At 37.1% G+C, this 16039-nt stretch overlaps 2 protein-coding genes across 2 annotated transcripts; both read left to right on the top strand.

Moving 5' to 3' along the window:
- The first annotated feature begins 538 nt into the window (after positions 1-538).
- On the top strand, positions 539-1789 carry LOC145073605 (protein MIZU-KUSSEI 1-like). Its single transcript, XM_079020141.1, has one exon. It carries the CDS (start codon positions 689-691, stop codon positions 1496-1498), a length of 810 nt encoding a protein of 269 aa, XP_078876267.1. The 5' UTR covers positions 539-688; the 3' UTR covers positions 1499-1789.
- A 6345-nt stretch (positions 1790-8134) lies between these two features.
- LOC145075520 (protein FAR1-RELATED SEQUENCE 6-like) lies at positions 8135-9330 on the top strand. The gene is made up of 3 exons (XM_079021738.1): positions 8135-8587; positions 8672-8921; positions 9005-9330. The coding sequence occupies exons 1-3, from the start codon at positions 8135-8137 to the stop codon at positions 9328-9330; spliced, it is 1029 nt and encodes a 342-aa protein (XP_078877864.1).
- The last annotated feature ends 6709 nt before the right edge of the window (positions 9331-16039 follow it).

The following is a 16039-nucleotide window of genomic DNA, read 5'->3' as shown; positions in this document are numbered from 1 at the left end:
GACCCGACAAAAGGAAGGTCAACCCTTAGACCGGCTGACATTTTGATTTTTGGATGGGTCGGAGGGAAACACGCATGTGTGGATCTTACAGGGGTATCCCCTCTCGTGGGCCTGAGGGCTGGGGGTTTCACGGCGGGACATACTGCCTTAAAAGGAGCTACAGGCAAAGTCACCAAACATGAAAGATCGTGCATGGAAAATCAACACGTGTTCATACCATTTGCATTTGATACGTTTGGTTTTCTCGCACCGGATGCGGTAGAGCTTCTTAAAAGAGTACAACGAATCATGCATAGTAATGTTATATCCTCTAGATCTTTGGATGTAGTATTTAAAAGAATTAGCTTTACCATTAAAAAAGACTTAGCGGCACAGCTTGATGCCCGTTTGACATCTCACTCTCGTTGTAGGATGACAATTAAAATATATGATGAAAGATTTTTCTAATTGTTTTTGTCATCAAATGCTTCTAGGTTGTTCATGCTTTGTATATATATTTATTGATTACAGAAGGAAGATGATGAACCGAGGACTTCGGAGTCTTCCCCTCTTTACAATACCATCATCACTAACGCCTAACGGTCCCCCCTCCCCCTTCTTTCCAACTACCACCTCCCTCTCCTATCTGTCCCTCTTGCTAATACGTCAAAAGGTTCGCTCCCGTATCATTCTATCAAACTCCTACAGAATGAGGCATGATGGTCTTCTCTCTGTCTCCAGAAACACATCCAGCAAAATAATCCCGTCAACTTATATCACCTCCACTTCATTCGTCATTGATCCCTCTTACGCCGCCGACAAGAAACCCCTTGTCGGGAAAGGCTCTCCTTTATCATTCGGTCGTTTATCCAGAACCCGCTCTGGAATCTCCACACTTATACGCTCCTTTCTAACAGTCATATCAATCCCTGCTATCATTCCGACCTTCCGGTGGCTGACTTTGCCATCCCAGCTCTCACTATCGCCGTCGCTCGGCCGGAAAGTGACGGGCACGTTGTTTGGAAACCGAAGAGGACGCGTCAGCTTTGCGGTGCAGTATGACCCACGATCCACGCCTGTACTGATCATTGAGCTGGCGGTATCCACGGCGGTGCTCGTGAAAGAGATGTCTTCAGGGCTGGTAAGGATCGCTCTTGAATGCGAAAAACAACAGTCGCGGCTGGGTGCGCGTCACAGAGAAGGCAAGCTGTTCAACGAACCCACATGGACGATGTATTGTAACGGAAGGAAGTGTGGATACGCGTCTTCAAGGGCGTGCTCAGATTCCGACTGGCACGTGTTGAGCACGGTGCAGAGTGTCTCGGTGGGAGCTGGTGTGATACCAATGGTGGAAGACGGCAGAAAGAGAAACAGTGGTGGTGAGTCGGAAGGCGAGTTGCTGTACATGAGAGCGAGGTTTGACCGAGTCGTTGGGAGTCGGGACTCGGAAGCTTATTATATGATGAACCCGGATGGTAACGGAGGGCCTGAACTCAGTATATTTCTACTCAGGATATAAGTCAAAATCCAGTAATGTCAAAAGTCTTCCAATTTATTATCTTTTTATCATATAAAAGTCTTTGAATTCGCAAATTTTTATAAATAATTTAGCAAGCTTGATGGTAAATTCGACTGTAAACCTTAGATTTTGGCGTGGATTGTTTAAATTTGATGGCGTTTGAGTGTATGTAATTGAATGGTTTGCCTGTCTAAATGTAAAGAGATAAAAATTCACATATAATAGCATTGATTCAAGAATTGACATTATTTTCTTTATTTTAAAGAACATAGCGATTTAACTCATTCGAGTTCGTTGTTGACCTATGATGTTTTTCCTATTTTACATGCAATATAATTTTCACGTTTGCCATTAGTGTTGAGAGTATTCTTTTTCTTCACAATTTTAGTCCTACTACTAGCGACGGAAAAATCCGTCGGAAATACGAACATGTTACTGACAAATCGGACAGATTAAGATTTTAACAACCAATTTCTAATGGTTTAGCGACAAAAAAACATTCGTCGGTGATCCGTTACAATGTTCTGACGGTTTACCGACAGAAGTAAAAAAAATAGATTTCGTCGTTGTATATTGTAAAAAAAAAAATTGATACCGGCCGAATTGAATGGTGTAATATTTGTCCTATTTACAAGAGTTGTAAACCCGACCCATTTTTTTTTCTTAAGGTGAATTGAAACCTAATTTACCCCTTCACGATCTAAGACACTTCGCCACCTACGACATACGCACACCACCTTCGACTATTGCCCACCACTGTGTACTACTATCATTGCCGCTCGGTTCCACAATCGCTGACCATCGCAGCCTTCGCTCTTCTCTCCTCTCATTTTGTCCCCTCGATTTCACGATCCAGGTATGTTCCTTTTTTCCTTCATGCTACAAGCTCAAAGCACCAATTTAGATCAAATCATGTGCATAGTTGTGAATCGTAGTAACAAATCATTAATTATAATTGGAGAATTAGTTCATGTTTTGTTATTAAAATTTACAAATTACTATGAAATGTCTATATCTTGTCTTCCTTTACAAAATAACAAGGTATCCAACCACACGGTTGTCCTACAACCTCCTTTGTTTCATGAAACAACAAACATTCAATATCACAATTTCGAATTACTAAGATGTGTTTTTTAAGTTTTGAGTAAATTACACGAATGGTCCCTATGGTTTAGGGTAATTTACACGTTTGGTCCCTAACTTATTTTTTTAACTCGGAAGGTCCCTATAGTTTGTTTTTGTTACACGTTTGGTCCCTTTCTTACCTAAAAAGACTATTTTGCCATTGAATTTTTAATTTATTTAAATAAATACACCCCCAACTCCATTCCCCTCACCTTACCTTACCTATCCCACCATTTTTTTCTATTTAAATAATAGTCTTTTTAGGTAAGATAGGGACCAAGCGTGTAACAAAAACAAATAATAAGGACCAAAAGCGTAACAAAAACAAACAGTAGGGACTTTCCGAGTTAAAAAAATTAGTTAGGGACCAAACACGTAAATTACCCCAAACCATAGGGACCATTCATGTAATTTACTCTTAAGTTTTTAGTCCACTCTATGATTTGATTTCTATATTTGTGTTGTTTTCACGATTACAATTGCTTTCTTTATATATATATATATATATATATATATATATATATATATATATATATATATATATATATATATATATATATATATATATATATATATATATATATATAGAGAGAGAGAGAGAGAGAGAGAGAGAGAAAAAGAGTTAGGTTCAAATGTTTTCACTATCTATTGTGTGCATGTACGACTGATTCTGGACCAATCATTTTAGTTATTTTAAGAAAGTAATTAATGCATATTAAATGCTGAAGATGTAATTAATACCTATTATATCTTCAACATGTAATATGTATTAATTACTTTCTTAAAATAACTAAAATGATTGGTCCAGAATCAGTCATACATGCACACAATAGATAGTGAAAACAAAATAACCTAACCATATATATATATATATATATATATATATATATATATATAATACTGTAATAGATGAAATATCTGAGAAGTAAGTGGTTTTGTTCCTCTTATCAAAATTCCTTATAACTGCTTGCTTTTTTGGTGTATGGTTCTTTTTATATTCATTTCATTTTTTTTATGAAATTAGATGAGAACAATTCTTATGTATGATGGACTATACTTTCTTGGATGAAAGATGGATAAAATATTACATCGACTTACCAAAAACATCGTGTTGGTTATATGATGGATACACTTTCTTGGTTACTAGAACAACCAAACAAGTCTCTCTATTTCTTACTAATACATGAAAGTAGGTTGCTATGGGCTATGGCTTGGATCATTTGTCTTAATAGATTGTTGCTATCAAGGAGACTCTTGCATGGTTCATGGAGCTTCAGGTTTTAACTGATAAGGCTTTAAAAGAATTGGCATTCTCTCATGTCATTCATAGTATCATTATGAATCAGGAATACACGAACGAAACAAAAAAAAAAAAAAACAGAGCACTTCAATGCTACATGTATACACATTTCTTTTATCCTTTTCTTCAGAAGTATGTTCAGGTAATGTTTCTTCTTTCTAGTTGTTTTTTATATTCACAAGTTATATTTCTAATTGTTAATTATATTCATTAGTATCATTCTTGTCTTCTTTTTGTGAAATTTTCAGCCCCACCAAAGGGATGTGACAAACTTGTTAGCAGCAGTTGTCCAAGCCTGTCATGATATGATATGTATTGTAACCTTTTCTTTTTCATTGGAATCATTCAAATGAATATTTGTGTGTTTTTTGTTACCATCATATACAAAATTGATCAAGTTATGTGGACCAGGTGCCACCCGAGGCTTCTCTATTTGTATCAATAAACTTCTTTCTTCTTATAAGATGATTTTTTTCTTGTTGAAAGAATAAAAAAAGAGATAACTTATTTTTACCCCTTTTTACTTATATTTTTTGTTCTTCAATTATTAATGACAGAGGACTTGCTGCAAGATCGTGTGTTGTATAAGAAATCACAAGAGAAGGTCGTTTCATCTACAACTCGTTCACTTATTTCATTGTTCAGAGAGGTACTGAAAATGACTCACTCTCTCTCTCTCTCCACATTTCTTTCTCTTTTAGGTTAGAAGGGTAAACTTGTCTTTTTCTTTTGTAGGGTTGTCTTTCACTTCTCCACAAAAACAAACATTATCAGTTGAAATTCTGAATATTGTTTCAGTAAAAGAATGCTCATGTTTGACTTCTCATCTTCTCGCTTTCTAATTTTAATCAACAATTTCTAAAGGTTTTAATTAATTAATTAGTTAATCATATGTTCTTTCTTTTCTCATTAGATTGCAGACTCATGGAAAAACATGGACACATGGATCGATGTTATTTGCCTATTCTACACAATATTTGCACGTGGTAAAACCGATGTTCTAGCTGAGATAATAACATGATAGAATTTTGTTCCTATTTCACTTGATATTCTTTAATTCTTTCGCCTTTTTCTTTTTATAAAAATTCAGTCATTATACCCTGATGGAGAAAAGGAAAGGGCAAAAGAAGAAATTTACTAACTTTGATAGAGAACTTGATGGGGAAAATTAAAGTCTTAGGGCTCTTAAGAGAGTCTCAGGAGCTAAACTAGAGAGTGTGGTAACAACAGATATTCTCTCATGTGAGAATTTTCAAAGAATCAAAGAGCTAAAAGTAAGTTTAAATTGTACACCCAAAAGCATAAACTATTTTTTAATATCATTAAAAATGATGTTATTTATATTTCTAACGTATGCAAAAAAATATACATAGAAGGAAGCATGTTTAAATAGTCTTCTGATCCAAAATCAACATCAATCTTTAAGGTCCCAACTTTTAATCAACTCAGTAAGTCCCTATTTATTTTTTATTTAATCATGGAAGGAATATTTATAAGTTATAAAAGGAGTATATGAATTATGTAATGGTTTGTTTGATTATTTTGTACATAACTATTTATTTATGTACATGATAACATAAAAAATACTACAATGAGGAAAGGAAGGCTTTGATCAAAGAAGAGGAAGAGAAGATTGGAAAAGGCTTTGATTATTCTGACCCTCGCTTTTTGGTCAAAATTGTTCAAATTATTTTTCTCATGTTAACATAATATAATGTTTTTACTAATTTACCCCTATGTGTTTTTTATATATTTTAATTGATTTTTTATTAAGTCAAGGCATGTGAATCTACCACACACACACTAAGTTACACGTGTGATTTAAGGTGTACTTGGTTGCAGGTGTGAGTGTATAGAAGTTCATGAAATGGAAAAGATGTCAAAGCTTTAGCATGGGTTGCGGGAGAAAGAAGGTGGCTACATTGTGCTAGTGACGCTTTATGGGTTTTGTTATTATGTATAAATTTGTAAAATATAAATTGCAAAAATGGTCCCTGTGGTATGCATTTTTTTGGGGTTTTGGTCTAAACCACGAGTTTTTTGGTTTTGTGGTCCTTTTGGACTGGTTTGTTTGTGAGAATGATCCCTATACTTAACACCCGTTAAAAAGAATCCGTTAACCCCCTCATGTGCCTTGCACGTGAGGGTATTTCTGTCTTTTTACTTACAGGGACCATTTTTTATACGAATGTCAACGCTTCCTTCTACCTTTTATCCCTCATTTACAATCCCAAACACCCATCAGCTCCCCACCTCCCTCCTTCTTCCTTCTGCTCCATTAAACCTGAAAAAAACATCATTCGTTATCCAAAGAACCTAATCGAAGCAAAAGGAGACAAGGTCATACGTTAAAGTCGAAATGGTGTACGTAATGTGGCAGATCAGACCAAAAAATGAAGTTGTCGACATTTCATCCTTATATGGTAAGTTGCTCTGTTTTCTTAAACATTCCTATTTTTCATTTTACCCTTGATTTATACTAAAATCCGCCAAATTTTGACTTTGTTATCATGTACAATTTTGACTTGAAATGGGTGCATCCACATGGTTTAGTATTAAGCTTCATCATGGTGGGAAGTTTACTAAGTTACCTGACATAAAGTATACTGGAGGTGAAGTGCGTTATGTTGATTATGTGGACATAGATGAGTTTTCTGTACATGAACTTGATGTCATAATGCTTGACCTAGGTTACCCAGACCCACGGATGATTGAATTGACTGATGAATCCCCAGTGATATACTACCATTTCAGGATACCTAATGGTGACTTTCAATTTGGTCTTAGAGCTTTAGGGAATGATCAAGATGTTATCAATCTTTCTAAATTTATTCAAAATAACAAGTAGATTGAGGTGTACACAGAACATGGGAAGACAAATCTACTCACATACTTCATGTCTCCAAATGCAAAGGGTAAAGTTGTCATTGAGGAATTACCAGAAAGTGATGATCAAGGGATTAAATATGAGGCTGAAGTTCATGTAGAATCTCCATTGAGAATATGAACCATGTCAATGATGAGCCAATTGGTGAGTACATGTCTTTGATTCTTTTTGGGAGTAAAAGTGATGTATTCTCTCCAGAGTATAGAAGGGGTAGAGTTGGGAATTCAAAAAGAGAGGAAGGTTCTTGTAGCAAGAGGCTTAATCTAGAGGATATTGATGATTTAAAAGAGAAGGAAAACACTAATGAGGGTGTTAAGGAGGTTCATGAGGCTGCAACTGTTGTTGAAGGATGCTACAATCCATTTACTTCAAATATTGCTAATGTATGGGATGAGATGATTGGGGTTCATGATAATGACCATATTGATGGATGCTACAACACCCCACCTATTAATGACGATGAACAATATAATGAGCTTTTTGATAACCTTATGGAAAATTTAACTGGAAGTGATGAGGATGTTGAAGAGTATGAAGGGGAAGATGAATCTGAAGAGAGTGATGAAGAGTATGAAAAGGATGAAGGTGATGATCATGATGGGAAACAATCAGAAAATGAAGATAAAGTGGATGACATAATGGATGAGGAGAACAATATAGAATATGTTGATGTGGACATGGCAGACTTCTTTCTAAATGTTGAATGTGATGTTGAAGGAGCATGTATTAATGATGGTCATGAACCTGAAGATATGGAAGTGATCAACAATGAGGAGTTCGAATCATTGGATGAAGGATCAGAACAAGACAGAGAAAGAAGAGCTCTCATAAAAAATTTGGGAAAAGAAAAAAGGTGCAGCCTTGGTTCAGTACATATACAATCATTCTCAGTGGGGAAAAAGTTTAAAAGTAAAAAAGAATTAAAGGAGTTAATTGATGTGCATGCACTAGAAACAATAAGGAATCTATTCTTTAAAAAAATGACAATCAAAGGCTTAGGGAACAGCGCAGAGGAGTTATACCTGTCATCAATAAAGGTCAAGTGGGGACTCAACCTACCACTTCAAAAAGCAAGGGAAAAGAAGTAAAGACACAAAAAGAAACATGTGGTTAGTATATACATGCATCTAGGTCAAACCCAGAATCGGACTGGTTTATAAGGACCTTAAACCAAACTAAGACATGCTTACAAACAAGAAAACTCAGAGCTTGTACTGCTTCTTTAATCTGCAAGAAAACCATAGATCAAGTTGAGGCAAATCCGAAGATTCCTTTGAGAGCCATACAAGATCACTTTCAAAAGACCTACCAGTTGGGTATTTCGATGGATAAGGTGTTTAGGGTAAAAGATATGGCAAGAAAACATGTAACTGGGGACTACACAAAACAATTTGAATTGTTGAGGGACTATGCTCTTGAACTTCAAGCTACAAACCCAGACACAACAGTCAAAATAGATGTGTGTCCTAATGGCAACCCTGCATCCCCAACATGGCAGTTTAGAAGGATTTATGTATGCTTGGGTCCACTGAAAAAAGGGTCCAAAGCATGTCTTAGAGACTTAGTAGGTTTGGATGGTTCCTTCATGAAAGGCCCATTCCCTGGTCAGGTTCTTACAACAGTTGGTCTAGATTCCAACAATGGAATTTATCCCTTGGCCTATGCAATTGTTGAGTCTGAAAACACAGCTAGCTGGAAGTGGTTTTTAGAAAACCTTAGGGATGACTTGGAGCTTGGGAGCAACTCAAACTATACTTTCATAAGTGACAGGAAAAAGGTAAATTACAATTCATCAATTGATCATTTAGATTGTTTTTTTACCAAGAAATTAATTCTAATTATTGTCTGTTGAGTCATGTAGGGATTACAAATTGCAGTTGATCAATTGTTTCCCAATGCTGAGCATAGGTGTTGTATTAGACATATTCATGACAATATGAGAAAGAAGTGGGGGCAAACTGAGTACAAGGACCATTTATGGAGGTGTGCATCAGCAATCACCATTCTTAAGTTTGAACATTTGATGAAAGAGTTTAATAAGTATGATAAGGAGGCATGTCAATGGTTGAAGCATATTCCTCCTATAGATTGGGCAAGGAGTCATTTCTCAGGTAATTGTATATGTTTGCATATGGTAATGATTATGTGTTTCAGTTATTTATCAGCATTAATTGTATGTTATTGTAATGTGCAGGAAGAGCTGTTTCTGATGTGTTGATTTCAAACATGTGTGAAGTGTTTAATGGTAAGATAGAGAAAGGCAGGGACAAACCTGGAATTTCATGTTTAGAGTTCATTAGGGAGTATCTAATGAAGAGGATATGCAATTTCATGAAGGCAATGAAGAAGGCTAAAGGTCCACTAACACCTACAGCAACAGACATCCTAGATGCAAGGAAAAAAGGTGCTTCACAATATATTGCTAGGTGGAATGGGGAAAACAAGTATCAAGTCATTGGAGCATTGCAAGATCAGCATGTGGTGGATGTTAGGAACCAAACCTGCACTTGCAGAAAGTAGGAATTAATGGGAATACCTTGCAGGCATGCAATTGCAACTCTGAATGAAATGAGCAAAGACCCTGAGGGTGAGCTTGGCATTTACAAGTGGGTACACAAGGTGTATTGGCTAGAGACATGGCAAAAAGCTTATTCATTTAAGGTGGAACCAATTAAAGGGAGACTCGTGTGGCCTAAAAGTAATTGTCCAACAAAGCTAATCCCTCCTCCACATCACACTCAGGTGGGAAGGCCTAAGAAAAAAAGAAGACAAAGTGAGGGTGTAAGGTTAAGCAAAAGGCAGAAGGCAAGTCAAGGTGATGGAGTCAATGAGATGCAAGGAGAACATTCCCAAGGGCCAACAAATGATGGAGTGCAGAAGCTATCAAGGAAACATGTTGAAACATAAAAGTGACCCTCTTGAACTAAGATACCGCAACCATCTATCTACCGCAACGGTTCACCATCCGCGATCATCTCAGCACCCGGAGTCAGTTCTTCTTCAGCATCCGCAATCCATTGTTATGTCTTTTCTTATCTTTATGTAATGTACTCTATTATCCAACATGCCTTGCACGACTGCTTATAGAGTAGTTGTTTATTTCTAAGACTCTATAAATAGAGACTCTTTCTGATGTATTAAAAAGAACTTCTTACTACACAAGATTTCTTCTTCAATCATCTCTCTTATCACTCGATGACTTGTGAATTATTCTGAATATATTTCTCCAAGTTATATTCTTCATTTCTTTATCTTACTACTCTTCACACTCTAAATTGCTACTGAAACATATCAAACTATAACCTCTCTTCGGAGCAAGTCTTTTAGACTTAATCACTAAACTTGATCTTCCTTATTAACTCGGAGTGAATGCATTCCTTGTTATGAATCAGTTTAAGTGTATTCTTGATATAACAATTGCTGTCATTTATATTTCTTTACTTTCCGCAACTAACTATCTAACTATCTAACTATATTAACTATATTATTGTTGAGGTTTTAGATCCTTTGAGATTAACTATTCTGCAATATACCTGTTCTAACGTTTGTTCAAGTGTGTCTCCAAGTTTTTCTCTCAACAATTGGTATCAGAGCCAAAGTGGTTGCTTCTTGAATATCGGAACTCTGATTTTTCATTAGGCCTTCTATACCACTAAAGCTCATTTCTCAAAAAAACAAAAAAACAAAAAAAAAACAAAAAAAAAAAACAACAAAAGTGGCACAATCGTTATCTCTGAATGTCTCCAATAGTGTTGGTGGTTCTAACCGAGCTCCAATACTGGTAGCAAATGAATATCATCACTGGTCACAAAGAATGGAGAGGTACTTAAGAAGACTAGGTAGAGATGTATGGCGATCCGTGGAAGAAGGACCACACGTTCCAGTCCTTACACCAGTCAAAACTGACGGCACTACAACCAGGCTAGGAGGAGGTCAACCAACCATGAGCCGTCCCACCAAGGATGATCTTGATAAAATGGAAAACGATGTTGTTGCTTTTTATGAAATTTCTTGTGGTGTTGATCCTGACAACTTTGATATTATCATAAACTGCAAGTCAGCAAAAGAGATCTGGGATGTACTCAAGAACCTGTACGAAGGCTCAGAACAAGCATAAGATAAGAAGCTCACTACCGCACTCAACGACTTCAACAACTTCAAAGCTCATACTGGTGAAAGTTTGGAAGACTCCTTCAAGAGATTCAATCTGATAGTCACAAAGTTATCAAATGCTGGTACCATCCGCAGCAACCATGAAACCAATCTCCAGTTTCTTAATGGCTTAGGAAGACATTGGACTATGGCTAAGATGATAGTCCAAGGCGACAGGAAGATTCACTCTTTATCACTCTACAAACTCTATGGAGAGCTTCAAACACAAGAATCCACTGTACTCAAAGACTGTGCTGACTTCGGAGGACCACTTGCTCTCATAGCAGAAGCTCCACCGCAGTCACCCTACTCTTTATCGTATGATACCCCACAGCAGTCATACGAAGCGGATTCTGAGTATGATGATGAAGAAGAATTTCAGAAGGCTATTGCTCTGGTTAGCCAACAATTCAACCGCATACCACCTTCTTCTTTCCTCAAGAATCAACAATTCAACAAACCTCCATTCAATCGTAACTTCCGTCCTCAGAATAACCATTCTCGATATCCCAAAGGCTCTCAGAACAATCAACCAAAGGAGGTACCGCCGTCTCCTCAAAACAATGACTCCGGTACTCAATCAGAAGACAAGACTGATGTTGTGATTTGTCACAAATGCAATAAAGAAAATCACTTCGCAAAAGACTGTAAGGCCAATGTAGTCAAGGACAGAGCATTCTATCTTAGAATGGCTCAAGAGTTGGAAGAAAAAGAAAATGCAAGGGCATATGTGGCCCAAGTTAAAAGAGACCATCAAGCTTGGTCATCAGGAGATGAAGAAGAGACCATCAGCAGTGTTAAAAGAAAAGGGAAAATCTGCATGTTGGCCACTGCAGATGATGATGGGTCAGCAATGTTGAACAAAAACTACTGCTACATGGCAAAGGATGGACTCTAAGCATCGTTGAACAGGTAAAACTCATGATCCAAACTTTAAATTATAGCATGCATGACCGTCAACCCTACATAGATGATCTTAATGACACTTGTGCTGTCGTCCTTACAGACTATAACAAAGCCTTAGATGAAAAGAACATTGCGTCCCAAGAGATGTTCCATGTGAGAGGAAGGCTGGATAACAAGAGACTTAATATGGCAATGTTAGAGAAGGATTTAGAGTTAGAGAAAGATGCTAGAATGCTAAGTGAAACCCATTTAGAGATAGCTTTGAACCAGAGAGATTTAGCTCAGAGAGAAATTGTATGCTTAAATCTCTTAATTGAAAAATTATTTAATGAAAGTGAGGCTATTGAAAATTTGGTAAACAATGGAACTGTGGACAATACATATAATTGGGGTTGGTTAAATGGGTATCCTACCGTAATGGATTCCTCACCCGATTCAACAAAGACAGAGTGTATGTCCCTCCTGATAGAGAATTTCATTTCCCTGTCAACGACAAGACTTTTCCCTAAGATATCAAAACTCACTTCGGTAGATTACACAATTTAAGCAATAATTGTTTCATTGAGGAAATTGTGCCCAAGGATTCTGGTCACACATGTGATCAAACTCCCATCTGTGGCACCACTCATTCAAGTTCTCAAACTTCATCCGTAGTTGATGAAGAAATTGTTGTTGAAGGCCCCGAAGTCTCAAAGGACTTTCCATCTTTGTCTTCAGACCACAGTGTTCCACACTGTAGTCAAATGTCCCACCGCAGTTTCATCTAAAACCTACTCTACGGTAGTCAAATCATCTCTACCTAAACCATCAGTTCAAGGAACCACAACCCTTCAACCAATTTTTCATGAGTTACCTATAGAAAATTTTGAAGTAGGCCAATGCTCTCAAATTCCAGAATCCTCAAGTTCTGATGATTCAAGCCCACGTTTTCAAAATCTTTCAAAAAATTCCAGGATACCGCAGCTGAATAACAGTGACTGCGGTTCACCAAAATCTTTGGCAAAAAGGGCTTTCAAAGAAGAAATTAGGTCCCGAGGTACAAACAGACAAAGTTTTTCAAAAAATAAGAAACATGTGAGAATTCCGAAATCAAAGAGTCCAGAAAAATTTATTTTCACAAACTACATTTCAAAAAACTCTTCTTTCATGAAAACAAGCAAAAAGGAAAGTCTCGTTTCAAAATTCAGTCCTACCACTTCTGATAAAACCCAAGAAGGTGTCAAGTCTGTAAAATCACCCTACATTTTTCAGGTCTATTCCTCAAATGACCCTAATTGGAAAGGAATTTTACCCACTCCAACACTTTTAAAATCACATAAAAAAAAATGGAAGGGAATCTTACCAACTCCACCTAAAGGGACTCAAAGATCTACACGTGCTAAACCTCATTCAAAACAAACTTTTCAGAAACCAAATAACATGCATGTCAAATCTCACAGTCTAAAACTTCGTTCAAAACAAACTTTTCAGAAACCAAATGTCAAATCTTTCAGAAGTTACCTACCTCGGACCAATACCAAGTCCAATTCCCTCTATAAACCGCTGACCAAGTATAATGTCAGATTTAATGACAAACTCTCTTTTTGTAAATGTCAATGCAGATGTCAAAAGGTTTTATCTCATGTCAGGTCAAATCAAAGTCAGAAACCTCGTATTTTTCAAAAAACTCGCAACAATCCAAATCTGAACAAACACCCAGGACTAGGTCTAAAAACTGACAAAAGACCTGTCCATGCAACGTCGGACTATGCATCATTTAAAAATACACCAATTGTCCCTGGCTCCAAACTTGTTTGGATGCCTAAACTAACAGTGTAATTCTCAGGCTTTGTGCAAGGAGGAACAAGAAGAAGAATGGTTAATTGAAAATGTCTGCTCCTTGCACATGACCGGAAGGTTAGAGTACCTTCGGGATTTCAGGCCTATATGCAATGGTGGAAATGTCACGTTTGGCAACAATGCAAACGGTGTCATCCTAGGTTACGGTGTTCTCATTACTGGGAACTTTTCCATTCAGAAGGTTGCTTATGTAGAAAGCCTTAAACACAATCTTATCAATGTTGGCCAACTATGTAAAGTAGGGCATCATGTTGAATTTGACGATCAAATCTGTTACATAATGACGAGTGATCGAAGCACCTGGTTAATCAAATCTTGCTCCGAAGGTACTATGTATCCTCTGGATGTTTCTCTCATCATTGGTAAACCGCAGCTGTGCTTTCTGTCCAAAGCTGTATCCAAAGTCTGCTGTGTGACATCCCCATTTTCACGGCCAGAAAAGACCGATTTTGTTTATGCTTTATAAAAATCAGAGTTCTTCTTTTAATAAAAATGTTGCGGAATTTGTTCCCAGAAAAACACAATAAATACGTTATTAAAACATTTTCGAAGAAACGTATTTTATTCATCTTAAAACGTTTGGGATGTCATCGTTAATACAGAAACATAAGCATAAACATAACTTACATTTGTTTACACTAGTGATCTACATCTCTTTAAATCTCTCAGTGTAATGTGACTTCATATCAACACCTGTGATATAAATAAACTGAGTGGGTCAGGTTGGGAAACCTGGTGAGTACATAGGGTTTTCAACCCACAATAATATAATTATTATGTTAAACAATCAAACAATCAACCCAATTACCCATCCCCATTATCTTCTTTACTCTTAAGGATTTATCCTAAGAGTCATCTATCCTTCATTCGTTTATTCCGAAGTCTCTTACTTCCAGGGTTATAGGACTGACACTAAATCCATAGCTGCTGATGTTCGTTCGTAAAGCACTAAATCCATAGTTGCTATATCCTACTCATCGGGTACTAAATCCATAGCTACCAGTGTTTAATAGGTACTAAGTCCATAGCTACCAATTCCTAACAGGTACTAAATCCATAGTTACCAGCGTCTAACTAATAGGTACTAAATCCATAGCTACCAATTTGTAACGCCTGTGTTTCTGGGCCTGTCATTAATGTTGATATAATAGTCTAGGTTAACCTTTGTAACCCGTTTTGAAATAATAGAACTGTATTATTTGAGTATTATGTGTTTTTGTGCTTAATTGCTTAATTATGAGGTTGGATTAATTAAGAATAAAAATAAGTGTTAAAATTTAAGTGTAAAATAAACTTGATATCTTTGGATAATGTTGTAGTAGTTGAAACGAGATTTCCGAATATATAAAGAACGCCCAAATCTGACTTCATATGAGGAAGTTACGATTTTCTGAAGTTTCGACTTAGCGGTATGCAGCCTGAAATACTCGATTTGAGATCGAGCGGTTTTTAGCCGAAACAATCTAAACAAGGATCGAAGGTCTCGTTGTTGGTATCGAAGCGATGAAAAGTTAGGCGAGAACGGACGTCAAACGAAGAAGTTATGAATTTATAACGAAGTTTTTCTGTCCCGGCCTACTAAAAATAAATAATAAAAATAAAGTCAAAATTAGCCGACGGAGTCCCACGGACTCATCCGAAGTACGCCCAGCGTACTAGCGTACGCCCCACGTACAGTGAAGCATGACACGCCTCGCACTCGAGTTCTTCGGATACGTAAGCAATGACGATTCTGAGGCAGTACGCCCCGCGTACTCCGAGGCTCCAGCCTCCTATAAATAGGATGCGAGGGCAGCCGACTCCTTTGCTATTTTTCTCTCTTCTCTCTCCCGTTTTGCATCGATTTGCATGCCAGAAGTACCCCGAAGCCCCGGTATCATTCCCGAGTCCCGAAGCAAGATCCGAAGCCCCGAGAATCCCGAAGAGCGTGATTCCCGAGCCGAAGCTGTGACATCCCCAAAATCACGGCCATAAAAGACCGGTTTGTTTATGCTTTGTTTAAAAATCAGAGTTACATTTTAAATGAAAGTGTTGCGGAATTTGTCCCAAAACAAATATATGATAAAGATTTATCAAAAGCATTTCCATAGAAATATATTTCATTAAAAGACTTGGGATGTCATGTTCGTACAGATCAAAAGCATAAACAGTACAATATAAGCCTTACTACATTATTTCATATCTACAGGCCTATATCCGTAATCCCTCGTCCAAAACATCACACCTATGCTCATGCGCCACTACCTGTAATACATAAAACTGAGTGGGTCAGGCTTGGGAGCCTGGTGAGCACATAGGGTTTTCAACCCACAATAAATAAGTTTATTAATTT

The sequence above is a fragment of the Lactuca serriola genome, chromosome 9 (genome assembly GCF_051521515.1).
Source record: "Lactuca serriola cultivar US96UC23 chromosome 9, Lser_US96UC23_V15, whole genome shotgun sequence".
Classification (NCBI taxonomy): Eukaryota; Viridiplantae; Streptophyta; class Magnoliopsida; order Asterales; family Asteraceae; genus Lactuca; species Lactuca serriola.
The sequence above is the reverse complement of the archived record's forward strand: the minus strand, read 5'-3'. Positions and strand labels throughout refer to the sequence as shown.